This window comes from Artemia sp. Qi Xiang Cuo, chromosome 10 (genome assembly GCF_049724085.1).
Source record: "Artemia sp. Qi Xiang Cuo chromosome 10, ASM4972408v1, whole genome shotgun sequence".
NCBI lineage: Eukaryota > Metazoa > Arthropoda > Branchiopoda > Anostraca > Artemiidae > Artemia > Artemia sp. Qi Xiang Cuo.
The window spans coordinates 7,395,188-7,414,911 of record NC_142803.1 but is presented as its reverse complement, the minus strand read 5'-3'; the positions used below and the strand labels follow the sequence as shown (position 1 = coordinate 7,414,911).

Here is a 19,724-nt window from a genome sequence, read left to right as displayed (position 1 = left end):
GGTCATGACTTTATTTTGAATTCATATTCTTGTAGGCACAGGACCCATCGTGCTAATCGTTGGTTATCTTGCTTCATTATATTTAGCCATTTCAATGGGTTGTGATCTGTCACTATTGTAAATTTTCGTCCATATACATAATAGTCCAGTTTTTTGACCGCATAAATTATCGCAAGGCATTCTTTTTCAATTGTGCTATAATTTAATTCTGATTTTGATAGTTTTCTGGATATAAATGTGAGTGGATGTTTCCCATATAAAAAACTGTGGTAGAGAGCTACCCCTAATCCGTACTCTGAACTGTCAGTTTGTAGAAAAAAGGGTAAGGAAAAATCAGGATTTTTCCGTATTCTTTCGATACAAAGAGAATATTTCAGTATCGCACATGCATTTTGTTCAATTTGTTATCATTTACGGTGTCTACTGCTCCCTTCCTTGTTAACTCCGTCAAAGGTGTAGCAATCGTTGCAAAATTTGGTATGAATTTTTGATAATATCCTGCCAACCCCAAAAATGACCGAACTTTTTTCTTTGTGGTCGGAACTGCTGCGTTTCTATTTTTTTCTGTTTTTCCCTTAATGGGGCTATTATACCGTTTCCTATTTTGTTTCCCAGGTATTCTGTCTGTGTCTGTACTAATTTACATTTTTCTACATTCAAAATTAGTCCTGCACTCCTCAGCCTGGTTAATACTTGTTCCATATGGATTAGATGTTCATTGAACGAGTTCGAAAATACTATAATATCATCCAAGTAGGCTCTTGTATAGGGTAAGGAATTTCAAATATAATCTACTAGCCTTTGGAATGTGCTGGTGCCCCTTTTAGTCCGAATGGCATGAACCTAAATTGGTACAACCCAAATGGAGTAATAAAGACAGTCTTGGCTGAATCATCGGGGTCCATTTTTACTTGCCGATACACCCTTCTCAAGTCTAAAATTGATATAAATTTTGCGGAGCCATCTGACTCTAGAATTTCATCCTTCCTTGGTATTGGGTAAGCGTCTGATTCGAAAATATTATTCAGTTTTCTGTAGTCTTCGCAAAATCTAATGGAGCCATCTTTCTTCGGGACTAATACGACTGGTGCTGCAAATTCTGAATTTGATGGTTCTATCATCCCTCACTCGAGCATTCGGTCAATTTATTTTTTCTTTTCTTTTATTTGCGCTTCCGGCATTCGGTATGGGTATTCTTTTATTGGTTTCCTGTCCTTTAATAGGATTTTATTTCCTACATTTTCTGTTTTTTCAGATTCTGTCTGTTAATAAATCTCCAAATACAGTGAATAACTTACTAAACTGGTATTTCTGAGCTTGGCTCAGATATGTCACTGGCGAAACCCTTTCAATGGTCTTTATATGTGCTTCTGCCGGGTCTATTGTATCTAAAGGGGCACTTTTCTCGTCATGTTCTGAGGTCCAAATCATGAGACAGCGCTTTTGCAGATCCTTGAGGTTTTCCTTTTCATTGTCCTTGTTAAATTTCCTCAGTAAATTCACATGGTAAACTTCTTCCTTTTTTCTCGCTCCATCTAATTCTATCATATAATTTACATCATTCATTTTCTTTTTTACATTAAACGGTCCGTTCCATCTCACTTCCAATTTATTATTTCCGTCTGGTAATAAAATGAGGACTTCCTCCCCTTCCTTGAATTCGCGCATTCGGGCGAATTTATCGTACCATGTTTTGGTTTTGTCTGCATATTTCACTTGTGCTTGTTTTGCAATTTCATGGTATTTATGCAGTTTTTCTCGTAGTGATAGCAAGTGGGTTATCACTGTTTCTTCATTTTTCTCCTCATTCTCTCATGATTCCTTTAAAATGTCTAATCACTCCCCTTGGGTTTGTCCCATATAGTAATTCAAATGGCGAGAACACTATAGCTTGGTGTGGAGTTTCTCTGTATGCAAAAAGGACATAAGGAAGCATTTTGTCCCATTGGTTTACATCATCTCTTACAAAACGTCTCAACATACTAATGAGGGTTCCGTTAAATCTTTCTGTCACTCTATTTGTCTGAGGATGGAATGGAGTAGTTAATACTTGTTTAATACAGAGAATTTTGTATAATTTTCGGATTTATGTCGATATAAAATTGGTTTCATTATATGTTAAAATTTACTTCGGGATTCCGTGACGCGAGACATATTTCGCTAATTCTTCTGCGATTTTTGGTGATTTTACTGTTCGCATTGGGATAGCTTCTGGGTATCTCGTTGCCAGATCATTAATAACTAGAATGAATCTGTTTCCCGCGCTAGAATTCGGAAGTGGGCCTACAATGTCCATTGAAATTCTCTCAAATGGTTGGCCGAAAATGGGCTTTTTTTCATTGGAACTTTTTCGTTTGGTTTTTTGTATGCGAATAATTGACAGTCTTTGCATCTTTTACAAAAGTTGATAATATCTTTTTTTAATCCTTTCCACCAAAAACGCTGCAAGACTCTATCTCTTGTTCTTTGGGATCCCATGTGTCCCCCGTTGGGCTTGAGTGAGCCAACTTTATTACCGCTTTCCTTAATTCATGTGCTACCGAAATTTGTAGTTTTCTAGCGTTTTCCTCGGTCTCCATTATTTTGTAAAGTAGATTTTCATTATTGGAAAACTGTTTAGATTGCGGATTTTTTTGATTCGTTAGCGCTAGTTTTATTTTTCTGCATTCTTTATCGTTTGTTTGTAGATTTGCGAATTTTTCGGAAGTTATTCCAAGTTTTTCAGTGTGGTCTTCGTTGGTATTGTTTGGCTGCTTTTATAATTTAAATTATTTTTAGTTTGTTGTGTTACATTCCTTTTCATAAGCAATTATGGGTCCTTCTTGGTTTATTGGTTTTGTATTTTTTTGTAGTATATCTAAGTTAAACTTAAATTTGTTTTTCACACACTTATCACCATTTTCATTAGTGGGGGGCACAGGCTCCCTTTTATTTTTTTATTGAATCCTTGTCACCATATTTACTCTTTTTGTCATGGAGGTTGCTTTTAGTGCAAGAAAGTTTTCGATATTTCCGAAATCTCCCCCTAATAAAACGTCTACCGCAAGAGTAGGTACAACCCCTACTTTTAATTCTTTTTTAACCGTATTTCCCTCTTTATTGGCTAATTCTATTATGACCTGAGCTGTCGGACATTTATGTTCTGCTCCATAGTAGCATAGCGACGCCACTCTATTTTTGTAATTTATGTCGGTTTTCTTTATTAAATCTTCCCGTACATAGGTTTGGTCGCTGCAGGAATCAATAGCTATTTCTACCGATTTACCATTTAGTTCGCCACACACTTTGTGTGATTCTGCCCATGCGCAAGTTTTCATATTCTCCGGGCTGTTAACCCATGTGGTTCTCTTATACGTTTGAGACTTTTTTCAATTCTCTTTGGATCGATCAGTCCTATGATTGTCCTGTCTTCCGTTTGCCCCTTCTTCCCTTGTACTTCAATTATTGTCGTAATTTTTTTTTCGCGCTTCGGCAATCCGAGGCATAATGTCCTCGTTTATTACAGTTATAACAGGTAAAATCATACTGTTCCTGTTTTTGGCCGTATCTTCTACCGTCTTTATTTGGGCAATTGGTGCTGTAGTGGCCGCCCAACTTAAAGTGGTAGTATGTTACTTATCCTTGTGTTTGCCATTTTTCGCTAGCATTATTTTTATTCTTTTTGTGCGGGTATTCTTTTCTACCATTTCCTCCTAACCTTGGTTTTTGCGAGAATGCCTCCCTTCTTTTTTGAGTGTACCTGTCTGCTAATTCGGACATTTCTTCAATTGTTTGTGGGTTTTTCTCTTTTAAGTACATCCTCATATTTGGATAGGTATTTTCTAAGAATTGTTCCATCGTTGTTTTATTAACTATTTCCGTTATCTTATCTTTTATTTCTTCCGGGTCTTCTAATATTGTATAGTTTTCTATCTCTAGCCATTTTAAACACATATCTTTCAATTTGTACCCGTCTTCTTTATAAGTTTCGTTGTCTCGTTTTCTTTCGCTTCTAAACCTTCTTTGAAAGTGTTCGGCGAAAGGTTGAAATTTTTCAAAAATGGCTTGTTTTAGCCTTTCAAAATCTTTTGAGTATTCCATTGGTAATGCTTTATATGCAAGTTGTGCTTTGTAGTTAAGCACTGGTTGTATTCTTGTCACCCAATTTTCTCTTGATAATCCGCTTAATTCTGCCGTTTTTTCAAAATTTTATATTTATAAATGTACATCTTCATTTTCTTTCATTGGTTGCAGGTTTATTGCCTGCATTATTTCTATTTTAGACGATTTCTGAGGCTCTTGGGAATTTCTCCCTGCAATCATTTCCATTATGTATTTTCTTTCCTCTCTGTCTGCCTCCTCCTTTTTTTCTCTGGCTATCCTATCAGCCTCTTCCTTTTTTTTCTCTGGCTACTCTATCTCTTTCTCTTTGTTCTCTATCTTCCTTCTCTTTTCGTACTCTGTCTAATCTTTCATTCTCTATGAAATTTAAAAGTTGTTGCGTCATATCTATTTGAGTGCTTTTTCGTGAGCTCCTGCTGGAAATTGAACTTCTACTACTTCTGCTACTTGGCCTACTTTGAATCTCACTGTTATTATATTCTCTTAACTCGTTTTCTGAGTCTACTCTTTGCTTTATTTTCTCTTCTCCCCACAACTCCCCTAGTGGTCCGAACTTCACATAAGATAAAGTGAGTGTTGTCTGAAAATTTTGTTGTTGCGATAATATTTACTCGAAAATTATTTACACAGTTCCTGTTAGCTAAATTACACGCTATTCGAGTTCTTATTAATGACCTGGTCATATACTGACCTCTTCTTCTCTGGTTCTTCAAGTGGCTCCCTCTATTACTAATGTTGTTTTGAAGATATACTCTTCACATGTCTCCGCAACGTCTATTTCATCTGTTGAGTGATATAGGGTTCTATCTGATGGTGCTTTTCTTAGGGTATTTCCAGCAGGAGTCGCAAATAATTGTGTGTCTGAATCCGCTTTTTGTTTTTCCGCGGTAGATCTTGTCTGCATTCTTCGTTGGTCTGCCGTTATTTTAAGATATATTTAACGTCTTTCGTTCAAATACAAATACTTTTATCAATGTTTCTTTTTCTCCTTTTGTGAAAAATTATTTTCTTTTAATTTTTTGATTATTTTTGGGTGGCGCAGCCTCCCTTGTCTCAGAAGTTAATTATTCGCGTGATTTATTGATTATTAAATTTTTTTATCTATTATTATCCGACTAGGCACAGCTCAGATAAAAACTTTCTCTTTACATTTATATATGTACCCACTATAGGCTAATTTCTAGGCCAATTTTTTTGTCTCTCCGAAAGTGCGGAATTCTTTTATTATCAGATTTACTGATAGGACCTTAACTCGCTGCCACCATTTATTGAAGGATAATTGTGCGGGGTCACAACTTTTAAAGGCAAAAATGGCGCAAAGAGTTGCTATGCCACTTACGGGAGGGGGACGATCCCTCTTTGGCCCCAAATTAGTGGGATTTCCGCGGTTACTCCAACGGTTCCGTATACTAACGTGATCGGATGGTCGATGGCCACATTTAAAGCCAAAGTTTACCGATAAGATTTCTAGCTAACTTTTTTAGATTCCATCTAAGCTGAAAAGTTAAAAAGAGTAGATAGGAAATTCATACTGTATTCACAATCACGCGGTATAAAATGAAATGACTAAAAAATAAACATTTCATCCCGGCCCGCTAGCCGTATGCAGCGGCGGGGGGTACGAGGGTGGTAATGAATCTTTCCAGCCAATCCTTGGACTTACTAATCTACTGGCCAATCTCCCTAACTGCGCAATTTTTGCCTCGTGGTCTATTGAACACATACGCAGTTAAGAGGACCCAAAATGGGGTCAAAAAAATAATAGGAAAATTAATATTTATTACTTAATGAAGGAAAATAATTAAGGGGCCAAAAGAAATGAATCTAGGAGGGACCTTTATCTGACAAAACTGAGACCAAGGGTTCCAACATGTGCTATACCAAAATATGAACTTAGTAACCACTTCATTGGCTTAGTAGCCGCTTTACCTTTGTAACAGTTTTTTATTTTAGTATTAATAAATTGATTGAATGATCAATATTCAGAGGTCAATCCAAAGTAAAAATATACTAAAATATATATATTAGCAAAAGGCATGGTTTTAAGTTCGTCTTTAGCTTTGGATACAACAGACATTCAAGGTCCTCAAGTGATAATTCAAGCGAACTCACAGACTGGCTAAGAGAATATCATTTAAGGATCCAGATTGTCAGATTAAAGCTAAAGGTGAGCTAAAACCATAGATTTATTACCTGAAAAGATGTAGATGATATAGAAAAGCACTGTAATACTCGAGTAAGTAAACAGCCACGAGCCACCTAACTAAAATGGTGGCAATTAATTAGTATAGATTGCCAGATCTAAAAAAACAGTGATTACTGTAAATAATAAGTCAATATAAATAAGTCTACAAAGCACTAATTAATGGAAAAGCGCTGCAATACTCGAGGAAGTATACAGCCACGAGCCACCAAACTAAAATTATGGCAATCAATTAGTATGGATTACCAGACATACAAAAACAGTGACTGAACCAATTTCCAATGAAACTAGGTATTCTTAAACCACAATACCCAGGTAAACAAGGTATTCTTTTCTTAGACCACACTACCCTTCTAAGATGGACAAACCAATTTTCAAATAGTTGAAGGTATTACGTCGAAAATACGTCGTATATATGGAGAAATGAGACTATCCAAGTGAGCAACTATAAACCCAACATTTCGTTTGTAATTAGAAGACACGGAAGGCTTTGCCACCTTCATTGGAAATTTGTTTTACTTTTGGGCAACATTAAAGAATGAAATTTACATTAAGACTTCGAATAAGCTTTGTCAGCGAACTCTCTCTGAAAATAATCTAGTGAATAATCCGGAACTTCAATTTTTTGTAAATGACCCGAAAAGTTATTTATTTTTTTGTGTATAAAAATGCTAGTTTCAATGACATTATTTTAGTATTACTACTGATGACGGTCACTGTATATGTGATTGAAATATTTGGTCTTTTGTACCTGTTTTTTCACTGTCTAAATAAATGGATTTATCCCAATTTGAAAATTTACCTGTCTTTATAGAACTGCAGTGTGGTCTAAAAAAAGAATACTTAGTTAAAGGTATTACGCCAAAAATACTATAGAAACAGTGATTGCTGTAAACAATAAGTCTAACTGTATAAGTCTATATAAATAAGTCTATATAAATTTTATCTAAATAAGTCTATAAGCAAAGGAAATGAGGCGTTTCCACCGACAAACCGAAATGTAAAATCACAATCTGAATTGTAAAGTTGCTGTTCCTCTGACAATCCAGATTTTGTAAATTCTGTTCCACTGACAATCACGATTGTAAGTTCATAATTTATACTGTGAATTCGACAACAACGCTCGACAGAAAGATTGTGGATTTTGCCCAGTCGTAAGTCGAGTTTACAAACTTCTTTGTTCCACAGGCTGCGATTCCACAATCCAGTTTTATAACTTCTTTGTTCCACTGATAACCGTCAATCTTTTTTTAAAAATCCGGTTTGTCAGTGGAAAATGCCTATGGTGGTATGGAAGAAAAAGCACATAACGCACACAAAACGAGTCTATTATAGTCTCGTTTTGTCTATTATAGTCTGCATATATATCTATTAGAATCTATTATATAATATTCAATCCAGAAAACCCTAGTTTAAAAATTAAAACATAAAACTTACGTTGGTAATGCCTCCCTTTCTTCCTGAGTGTGTCGATCACTTAGATGTCTCTCAAGGTTATACTTGATACAGTACTCAGATCCACATAGATGGCAGTAGTATACTGGATAGTAGGAGTCGTTCATTTGTCTCACTTTACTTGATGGTGGAGGAGTCTCAACTTTCTCCTGAAGCGTCACTCTAAAATGAATAGCGGTAAAAAATAAAGATATGCTTCAGCTGTTGGGTCAAACACACCTGCTCTTTGACTGGCGACTTGCCAAGTTGCTTTTTGCTATTTAATTTAATCACCCTTAAATAAATTACAGGTAGAAATAGATAAATAGACAGTAATGATAAATAATACAGAGTAGTGATAAATAATGATATATGATAAATAAAAATGATAAGTGATAAGTAATGATAGATAAATAGACAGTAATGATAAAAAAGATAAATAGACAATAAATAAATAGACAGTGGTTATTTTCCCTTTTTTTTATTTTGGCTAATAACAGCATAGTGTGTTCGAATCATGTTACGCACTCTACACAAAATATAACATTATAGACTATATGAGCATATATTCTACACAATTCTCCCAAAAAAAGGAAAGAAAAGGTCCACAGTCTGTTATTTATTTTAGACGAATATAGAGATCTGTAATCGGGAGTGAGTGGCGTGAAGGCAGTCCAAATATCCACCCTACACACTGATAAATTTAGGATAAGGCAAGCTGGAATCACCAGAAAACAGAAAAATCGACAGAAAACAGACCAATAGAAAATCAGTATGCAACCAAACAAAAAGAAACTTGATACTCTATAGTATGATCTATATTGTATATCCTCGATCATCTGTATCCTCTATATAATCTAAATCCTCTATAATCTGATAGATCCTAATTTGTATAAATATATCCTAACTATATCCTCTATGCTCTTAACTAAACACTATACCCTAACCTCCCTAACTATATACTCTAACTCTGTTATTATTATTATTTATTGAAAACCCGTCTTCGAACAAAAAGAAAATGACGGAACACTACAAAGAAAAAAAATAGAAAACAAAACAAAAGTCAACTATGTAGTAAACTATGTAGTAAACAAAAGTAAAACAAAAGTAAACTACCACCATACAACTATGACGACGTAACTAGAGTTGAAGAGGTCAGGTCCAAGCATGTCTTGAGATCTTTTGGTTGTATTTTTTCATAAGTTTAGCAACGGCTATAGTAGGATTTGCTATGCAGAGACTATTGATAAGCTTTGAATTGTGTGTCCAAATTGGATATCTCAATATTTATTTTGCGAAACGGAAGAAAGTGAAGTGGATTTTCAATTTATCCACATTTGTAAGAATCTTTTAGAAGGGTGCAATGTAGAGGATGTGGGGGAGAGTAATGGTGCTGTATAGCGGTGCAAGATAACAGCGATTAAAACAGAGACTATGGAAGCACATGAAACTGATATGGGGCGTTTGATGCCATCTGTTAGGAGATCACGAGTGTGATAAATTATATTTCGAATGGGAATACCAAGATAAACGATTTGGTCAGACGGGCAGATCTTTGAATTCCCAAGTACAATTTCATGAGGAAATGGGCCTTTCCAGTTAAAATGCACGACGTCAGACTTATGCAGCGTTAAATTCAAGACCAGATTTTAAATATTCTGCTAACAGTTTTTGGGAAGTTTCGGAAATGTTGTCCAAAGTTCGGCTGATGTTAAAAAAGTACTCAGCATAAATGACTAGGGAGATATTGAGGCCAGATAGAACGCAAGACATCTCACACTGGTCCTCAGCTTCGAGGACATAGTTGGGGTTTTTATAGGCCAAATGATGATACTGAAAAAAAAGCGAATATTTCGAGAGGACAAACGCCTCTCTTCTTCAGCGCGAAACGAAATGATGTATCAATAAAAGCCAAAAATTAAAAGAATTAAAACCAACTACCTAACAACCATAAAAGCGAGTTATTCGCCAATATCCGCGATTTGCACAAAATCCAAAAAAGTATGAACTGCCATCGACGGATACTAGCGAATAACTGACAAAGAGAAGGAAACAATTCATTCACTAGAAAAAACAAAACGAACCAGTAATCAAATAAGTTGGAGAACTATGTAATTTGATTTCGGATTTTAATTAATGCATTTCTTGCAGACACCCTTTGAGACCTAAGGGGTTGTTCACGTATTTGATTAGATGACTGGGAAAGTGGTTCAAGGTTTATTTCAGGGATTACTAAAGTATCGGCTTCTCTTTTGAGAAAACCGAAATATGGCTCGTTTATTCTTAAATCACCGGAATCTCTGTTTAAAGCTAGACCTAAATGTTGGTATTATAAATTTCAACAGCTTCTCTGTAGTGCTGGACAATACCTTTATCATGCGAAATAAGACTAGCTTGATTAAACAAAATAGTATGGTCTGGTTTTTCAAAAATGTGCTCTGCAAGGGCAGAGTCAAAATTTTCTGTTTTTTTTCGCTTTTTAAGTGTATTATTAATTGAACTAGAGTGCTGAATTAATATATCCGTTAGCACTCTAGTTCAATTAATAATACACTTAAAAAGCGGAAAAAACAGAAAATTTTGACTCTGCCCTTGCAGAGCACATTTTTGAAAAACCAGACCATACTATTTTGTTTAATCAAGCTAGTCTAATTTTGCATGACAAAGGTATTTTCCAGGACTACAGAAAAACTGTTGAAATTTATAAATAACAACATTTGGGTCTAACTTTAAACAGAGATTCGGGTGATTTAAGAATAAACGAGTCATATTTTGGTTTTCTCAAAAGAGAAGCCGATACTTTAGTAATCCCTGAAATAAAACTTGAACCACTTTCTCAGTCATCTAATCAAGCACGTGAACAACCCCTTAGGTATCAAAGGGTGTCTGAAAGAAATGCATTAATTAAAATCCGAAATCAAATTACATAGTTCTCCAACTTATTTGATTACTGTTTCGTTTTGTTTTTTCTAGTGAATGAATTGTTTCCTTGTCTTTGTCAGTTATTCGCTAGTATTCGTCGATGGCAATTCATATTTTTTTGGATTTTGTGCAAATCGCGGATATTGGCGAATAACTCATTTTTATGGTTGTTAGGTATTTGGTTTTAATTCTTTTAATTTTTGGCTTTTATTGATACATCGTTTGGTTTCGCACTGAAGAAGAGAGGCGTTTGTCCTCTCGAAATATTCGCTTTGTTTTTTCAGTATCTTCATTTGGCCTATAAAAACCCCATTTTTGCTCGTTTTTCTTTCTTTATGTGATGTCAGGCCAATGTGGTTTAAGAAATTATCTAGGACATAGTTATTTAAGTAACAAGGTGAGGCAATTGCACCTGACCTGGCTCCTTTCTTAACTGGTAGTTCTATACAGTGACCTTGCCATTTCGTCTTGCTTAGGAGGGATTTTAAGATGGAATCGTAGCTTAGCATGCATATCCCTTTGAGATCTGATGATAGCCAGATTTACTCATCTTTTAACAGCCCTTAAAAGCATAAGGTGGTGAATAAGGGAGTCAAAGGCTTGGCAAACATAATGACTCTCCAATGCGACCGAACTATCTGTACAAGAAGCATCGAGCCGAGCATTAGCAACAACTGCAAGGGTGTCTGCAAATCCAATCCCGTGTTCAAAGCCAAATTGATGTGGAGGCGTGTAACATTGTTGTTCAAGCTCTTTTATAAACAGTAGTTCATAAAGCTTGCATAAACTGGTTGATACAGTCACGGGCATAAAAGACATGCATTGAATGGAGGTTTTTCGTCGATCAAAGGAAATGAGGATTATCCTTGATATTTTGAGCTGATTTTCTGTGATTTTCTTGCGGTGGTTCTGAAGATCCTTGGCAAACTTTTTCTTTGTTGCGATGCGGATGGAATCAATAGGACCAAACCGTGGTAGGTCGCATTTAACCCATAGATGTAGCCAAAACTTTGCTGAACCACAAGATTGGGAGAGACTTTGACTTCCACGCCACTTGAGAATAGTTCCTAGATGACGCACTTCGATGGAACAGCACATGATTCTGCATATTGTAAAGCAAGGCTTATCTCTGCACAGTAAATATCAAGGAGAATGCGTTTTTCATCAGCGGGCAGCTGTGAGTGCTTGATTAGCAGGACAAACGGTACCTTAATCTTGGAAGGTATATTAGAAATACTATGCCAATATTGTTCTGGGTTGATTAATGCCAATTACGTATATACGATGGATTTGGTGTTTTTGGGTGACTAATAGTTATATCAGGATTTTTAATTGGTGAGAAAGAAAACTATACAGGCGATCAGATATTAAATAATTACAAAGAGCCTTCGGTTGAGAGACATCATAGGAAGGAGAAGCAACTGCATGGTTGCGGGATGTGGACGATATATTGTGAATGTATGTGAAATCTTGGCCCTTATCAATAACATACAAATGATTATCAAATATTTCACCGATCAGAGAAGAACGGGCAGATGGAGCAGTTAGGTTACAGTTAAAATTTCCAACAATTAGGCTTGCAGAATTACTTAAAATAATGCTTGAAATGCTTCTACACAACTTTTCAGAGGATAGAGCAAAAAGGCACTAAAGCATATCATTATGGAAATCAGTTGACCAATAACATTATAGATAAACATATTATCAACTTTAACAGCAAGAAAAAAATTACAGGATTCTACAAGCGGCGAACGTAAAGTTGAGTTTGCGTAGGTCACAAGACCGTCCGACGGTCTACCACAAGTGCTCTTTGGCTTTGTAGGAGATGCATAGCAAGTGAAATTATCCCTGGTATCCAAAAGACTAAGGCTTGACAGACTTAAAAGATGCTCTTGTAAGCAAATCACATCATGTTTTGACACGAGCTCATCAAGAAATGAAGACTTTTGGACGAGCCAACCGTTAAAGTTTAGGGTTAATCACATCATACTGACATTATGGCCAACTGTTGGCACTTTGACCATGTGCATTAAGCTTAATCTTGGCTGGAAGATTCTTTGGATATTTCACACTATGTGGCTAGTAGCCTTGCATAAAACACAGATGATACCTGCTATGCACGCGTTTGAACAGTTAGATACGTGATTGGTAGAACCACATCGACCACAAATAGCACCTGATGGGCAATTCACTGCTAGGTGACCTACCTCATGACACTTTAAACATCGACGGAGAGGGAAGAGAAATTCCTGAACAGGCGGATGTTCATAACCATGCGCACTGATTATTTTAGAAAAAAGTCAAGGTGACTATGAGTTTCGAATCGCATTTTAAAATTGCAGGAAGTACCATACTGGCTTATTTTTGTGCTCTTGGAGATTAGTTGCTGAAGGTTATAAAAGTCTAAGGATTGGGGGACTTGCTTAGCAATGGCTGCAAAGGCTGTAATTTCATAGAAGCAGAAATAGATGGCTGAGCAGCTTTCGCACTCTCAACTATTTTGTTAGCTGCTGCTTTGGAGCGCACAATTACTTTCCAGTCATTATTTGATTGCTTAAGATCCATAGCATCATTTGAAACTTCTTTGCATATTCTGTCAATAAATTGTATACAGTCATGAGGATCCCTGATATCTTGTAGACAATTATTTACCACTACAGCATATGATGGCCTTATACTTTGCAAATTGTAGGTAGCAGAGGACATTGTTAACAGCTTTTTCAGTTGTTATTCAATCTGTTTACGGTCATGAGAATCCCTGATATCTTGTAGACAATTATTTACCACTACAGCATATGATGGTCTTATACTTTGCAAGTTATAGTAAGCAGAGAACATTGTTAACAGCTTTTTCAGTTGTTATTCAATCTGTTTACGGTCATGAGGATCCCTGATATCTTATAGACAATTATTTACCACTACAGCATATGATGGCCTTATACTTTCCAAATTGTAGGTAGCAGAGGACATTGTTAACAGCTTTTTCAGTTGTTATTCAATCTGTTTACGGTCATGAGGATCCCTGATATCTTATAGACAATTATTTACCACTACAGCATATGATAGCCTTATACTTTGCAAATTGTAGGTAGCAGAGGACATTGTTAACAGCTTTTTCACTTGTTATTCAATCTGTTTACGGTCATGAGCATCCCTGATATATTATAGACAATTATTTACCACTACAGCTTATGATGGTCTTATACTTTGCAAGTTGTAGGTAGCAGAGGACTTTGTTAACAGCTTTTTCAGTTGTTATTCAATCTGTTTACGGTCATGAGGATCCCTGATATCTTATAGACAATTATTTACCACTACAGCATATGATGGCCTTATGCTTTGCAAGTTGTAGGTAGCAGAGGACATTGTTAACAGCTTTTTCAGTTGTTATTCAATCTGTTTACGGTCATGAGGATCCCTGATATCTTATAGACAATTATTTACCACTACAGCATATGCTGGCCTTATACTTTGCAAATTGTAGGTAGCAGAGGACATTGTTAACAGCTTTTTCAGTTGTTATTCCATCTGTTTACGGTCATGAGGCTCCCTGATATCTTATAGACAATTATTTACCACTACAGCATATGATGGTCTTATGCTTTGCAAATTGTAGGTAGCAGAGGACATTGTTAACAGCTTTTTCAGTTGTTATTCAATCTGTTTACGGTCATGAGGGTCCCTGATATCTTATAGACAATTATTTACCACTACAGCATATGATGGCCTTATCCTTTGCAAATTGTAGGTAGCAGAGGACATTGTTAACAGCTTTTTCAGTTGTTATTCAATCTGTTTACGGTCATGAGGATCCCTGATATCTTATAGACAATTATTTACCACTACAGCATATGATGGCCTTATACTTTGCAAATTGTAGGTAGCAGAGGACATTGTTAACAGCTTTTTCAGTTGGTATTCAATCTGTTTACGGTCATGAGGATCCCTGATATCTTATAGACAATTATTTACCACTACAGCATATGATGGCTTTATGCTTTGCAAATTGTAGGTAGCAGAGGACATTGTTAACAGCTTTTTCAGTTGTTATTCAATCTGTGTACGGTCATGAGGATCCCTGATATCTTATAGACAATTATTTACCACTACAGCATATGATGGCCTTATGCTTTGCAAATTGTAGGTAGCAGAGGATATTGGTAACAACTTTTTCAGTTGTTATTCAATCTGTTTACGGTCATGAGGATCACTGATATCTTATAGACAATTATGTACCACTACAGCATATGATGGCCTTATGCTTTGCAAATTGTAGGTAGCAGAGGACATTGTTAACAGCTTTTTCAGTTGTTATTCAATCTGTTTGCGGTCATGAGGATCCCTGATATCTTATAGACAATTATTTACCACTACAGCATATGATGGCCTTATGCTTTGCAAATTGTATGTAGCAGAGGACATTGTTAACAGCTTTTTCAGTTGTTATTCAATCTGTTTACGGTCATGAGGATCCCTGATATCTTATAGACAATTATTTACCACTACAGCATATGATGGCCTTATACTTTGCAAATTGTAGGTAGCAGAGGACATTGTTAACAGCTTTTTCAGTTGTTATTCAATCTGCTTACGGTCATGAGGATCCCTGATATCTTATAGACAATTATTTACCACTACAGCATATGATGGCTTTATGCTTTGCAAATTGTAGGTAGCAGAGGACATTGTTAACAGCTTTTTCAGTTGTTATTCAATCTGTTTACGGTCATGAGGATCCCTGATATCTTATAGACAATTATTTACCACTACAGCATATGATGGCATTATGCTTTGCATAATTGTAGGTAGCAGAGGATATTGTTAACATCTTTTTCAGTTGTTATTCAATCTGTTTACGGTCATGAGGATCACTGATATCTTATAGACAATTATTTACCACTACAGCATATGATGGCCTTATGCTTTGCAAATTGTAGGTCGCAGAGGACATTGTTAACAGCTTTTTCAGTTGTTATTCAATATGTGTACGGTCATGAGGATCCCTGATATCTTATAGACAATTATTTACCACAACAGCATATGATGGCTTTATGCTTTGCAAATTGTAGGTAGCAGAGGACATTGTTAACAGCTTTTTCAGTTGTTATTCAATCTGTTTACGGTCATGAGGATCCCTGATATCTTATAGACAATTATTTACCACTACAGCATATGATGGCCTTATACTTTGCAAATTGTAGGTAGCAGAGGACATTGTTAACAGCTTTTTCAGTTGTTATTCAATCTGTTTACGGTCATGAGAATCCCTGATATCTTATAGACAATTATTTACCACTACAGCATATGATGGCTTTATGCTTTGCAAATTGTAGGTAGCAGAGGACATTGTTAACAGCTTTTTCAGTTGTTATTCAATCTGTTTACGGTAATGAGGATCCCTGATATCTTATAGACAATTATTTACCACTACAGCATATGATGGCCTTATGCTTTGCAAATTGTAGGTAGCAGAGGATATTGTTAACAACTTTTTCAGTTGTTATTCAATCTGTTTACGGTCATGAGGATCACTGATATCTTATAGACAATTATTTACCACTACAGCATATGATGGCCTTATGCTTTGCAAATTGTAGGTAGTAGAGGACATTGTTAACAGCTTTTTCAGTTGTTATTCAATCTGTTTACGGTCATGAGGATCCCTGATATCTTATAGACAATTATTTACCACTACAGCATATGATGGCTTTATGCTTTGGAAATTGTAGGTAGCAGAGGACATTGTTAACAGCTTTTTCAGTTGTTATTCAATCTGTTTACGGTCATGAGGATCCCTGATATCTTATAGACAATTATTTACCACTACAGCATATGATGGCTTTATTCTTTGCAAATTGTAGGTAGCAGAGGACATTGTTAACAGCTTTTTCAGTTGTTATTCAATCTGTTTACGGTCATGAGGATCCCTGATATCTTTTAGACAAATATTTACCACTACAGCATATGATGGCTTTATGCTTTGCAAGTTGTAGGTAGCAGAGGACATTGTTAACAGCTTTTTCAGTTGTTATTCAATCTGTGTACGGTCATGAGGATCCCTGATATCTTATAGACAATTATTTACCACTACAGCATATGATGGCCTTATGCTTTGCAAATTGTAGGTAGCAGAGGACATTGTTAACAGCTTTTTCAGTTGTTATTCAATCTGTGTACGGTCATGAGGATCCCTGATATCTTATAGACAATTATTTACCACTACAGCATATGATGGCCTTATACTTTGCAAATTGTAGGTAGCAGAGGACATTGTTAACAAATTTTTCAGTTGTTATTCAATCTGTTTTTCGGTCATGAGGATCACTGATAACTTATAGACAATTATTTACCACTACAGCATATGATGGCCTTATGCTTTGCAAATTGTAGGTAGCAGAGGACACTGTTAACAGCTTTTTCAGTTGCTATTCAATCTGTGTACGGTCATGAGGATCCCTGATATCTTATAACCAATTATTTACCACTACAGCATATGATGGCCTTATGCTTTGCAAATTGTAGGTAGCAGAGGACATTGTTAACAGCTTTTTCAGTTGTTATTCAATCTGTGTACGGTCATGAGGATCCCTGATATCTTATAGACAATTATTTACCACTACAGCATATGATGGCCTTATGCTTTGCAAATTGTAGGTAGCAGAGGACATTGTTAACAGCTTTTTCAGTTGTTATTCAATCTGTGTACGGTCATGAGGATCCCTGATATCTTATAGACAATTATTTACCACTACAGCATATGATGGCCTTATACTTTGCAAATTGTAGGTAGCAGAGGACATTGTTAACAGCTTTTTCAGTTGTTATCTGTTTACGGTCATGAGGATCCCTGATATCTTATAGACAATTATTTACCACTACAGCACATGATGGCCTTATGCTTTGCAAATTGTAGGTAGCAGAGGACATTGTTAACAGCTTTTTCAGTTGTTATTCAATCTGTGTACGGTCATGAGGATCCCTGATATCTTATAGACAATAATTTACCACTACAGCATATGATTGCCTTATGCTTTGCAAATTGTAGGTAGCAGAGGACATTGTTAACAGCTTTTTCAGTTGTTATTCAATCTGTGTACGGTCAAGAGGATCACTGATGTCTTATAGACAATTATTTACCACTACAGCATATGATGGCCTTATGCTTTGCAAATTGTAGGTAGCAGAGGACATTGTTAACAGCTTTTTCAGTTGTTATTCAATCTGTGTACGGTCATGAGGATCCCTGATATCTTATAGACAATGATTTACCACTACAGCATATGATGACCTTATGCTTTGCAAATTGTAGGTAGCAGAGGACATTGTTAACAGCTTTTTCAGTTGTTATTCAATCTGTTTACGGTCATGAGGATCCCTGATATCTTATAGACAATTATTTACCACTAAAGCATATGATGTCTTTATGCTTTGCAAATTGTAGGTAGCAGAGGACATTGTTAACAGCTTTTTCAGTTGTTATTCAATCTGTGTACGGTCATGAGGATCCCTGATATCTTATAGACAATTATTTACCACTACAGCATATGATGGCCTTATGCTATGCAAATTGTAGGTAGCAGAGGATATTGTTAACAACTTTTTCAGTTGTTATTCAATCTGTTTACGGTCATGAGGATCCCTGATATCTTATAGACAATTATTTACCACTACAGCATATGATGGCCTTATACTTTGCAAATTGTAGGTAGCAGAGGACATTGTTAACAGCTTTTTCAATTGTTATTCAATCTGTTTACGGTCATGAGGATCCCTGATATCTTATAGACAATTATTTACCACTACAGCATATGATGGCTTTATTCTTTTCATATTGTAGGTAGCAGAGGACATTGTTAACAGCTTTTTCAGTTGTTATTCAATCTGTTTACGGTCATGAGGATCCCTGATATCTTATAGACAATTATTTACCACTACAGCATATGATGGCCTTATACTTTCCAAATTGTAGGTAGCAGTGGACATTGTTAACAGCTTTTTCAGTTGTTATTCAATCTGTTTACGGTCATGAGGATCCCTGATATCTTATAGACAATTATTTACCACTACAGCATATGATGGCTTTATGCTTTGCAAATTGTAGGTAGCAGAGGACATTGTTAACAGCTTTTTCAGTTGTTATTCAATCTGTTTACGGTCATGAGGATCCCTGATATCTTATAGACAATTATTTACCACTACAGCATATGATGGCCTTATGCTATGCAAATTGTAGGTAGCAGAGGATATTGTTAACAACTTTTTCAGTTGTTATTCAATCTGTTTACGGTCATGAGGATCACTGATATCTTATAGACAATTATTTACCACTACAGCATATGATGGCTTTATGCTTTGCAAATTGTAGGTAGCAGAGGACATTGTTAACAGCTTTTTCAGTTGTTATTCAATCTGTGTACGGTCATGAGGATCCCTGATATCTTATAGACAATTATTTACCACTACAGCATATGATGGCCTTATGCTTTGCAAGTTGTAGGTAGCAGAGGACATTGTTAACAGCTTTTTCAGTTGTTATTCAATCTGTTTACGGTCATGAGGATCACTGATATCTTATAGACAATTATTTACCACTACAGCATATGTTGGCTTTATGCTTTGCAAGTTGTAGGTAGCAGAGGACATTGTTAACAGCTTTTTCAGTTGTTATTCAATCTGTTTACGGTCATGAGGATCCCTGATATCTTATAGACAATTATTTACCACTACAGCATATGATGGCTTTATGCTTTGCAAATTGTAGGTAACAGAGGATATTGTTAACAACTTTTTCAGTTGTTATTCAATCTGTTTACGGTCATGAGGATCACTGATATCTTATAGACAATTATTTACCACTACAGCATATGATGGCCTTATGCTTTGCAAATTGTAGGTAGCAGAGGACATTGTTAACAGCTTTTTCAGTTGTTATTCAATATTTGTACGGTCATGAGGATCCCTGATATCTTATAGACAATTATTTACCACTACAGCATATGATGGCCTTATGCTTTGCAAATTGTAGGTAGCAGAGGACATTGTTAACAGCTTTTTCAGTTGTTAT

General features: G+C 35.9%; 1 protein-coding gene across 1 annotated transcript in view; it reads right to left on the bottom strand.

Annotated features, from left to right (window-relative positions):
- LOC148947429 (zinc finger Y-chromosomal protein 1) overlaps positions 1-19,724 on the bottom strand; it is a 69,537-nt gene that overhangs the window by 11,806 nt on the left and 38,007 nt on the right. The window contains exon 4 of the mRNA XM_089095840.1: positions 7,742-7,921. Coding sequence (XP_088951966.1) covers positions 7,742-7,921 — 180 coding nt within the window. The remainder of the gene's footprint in view (positions 1-7,741; positions 7,922-19,724) is intronic.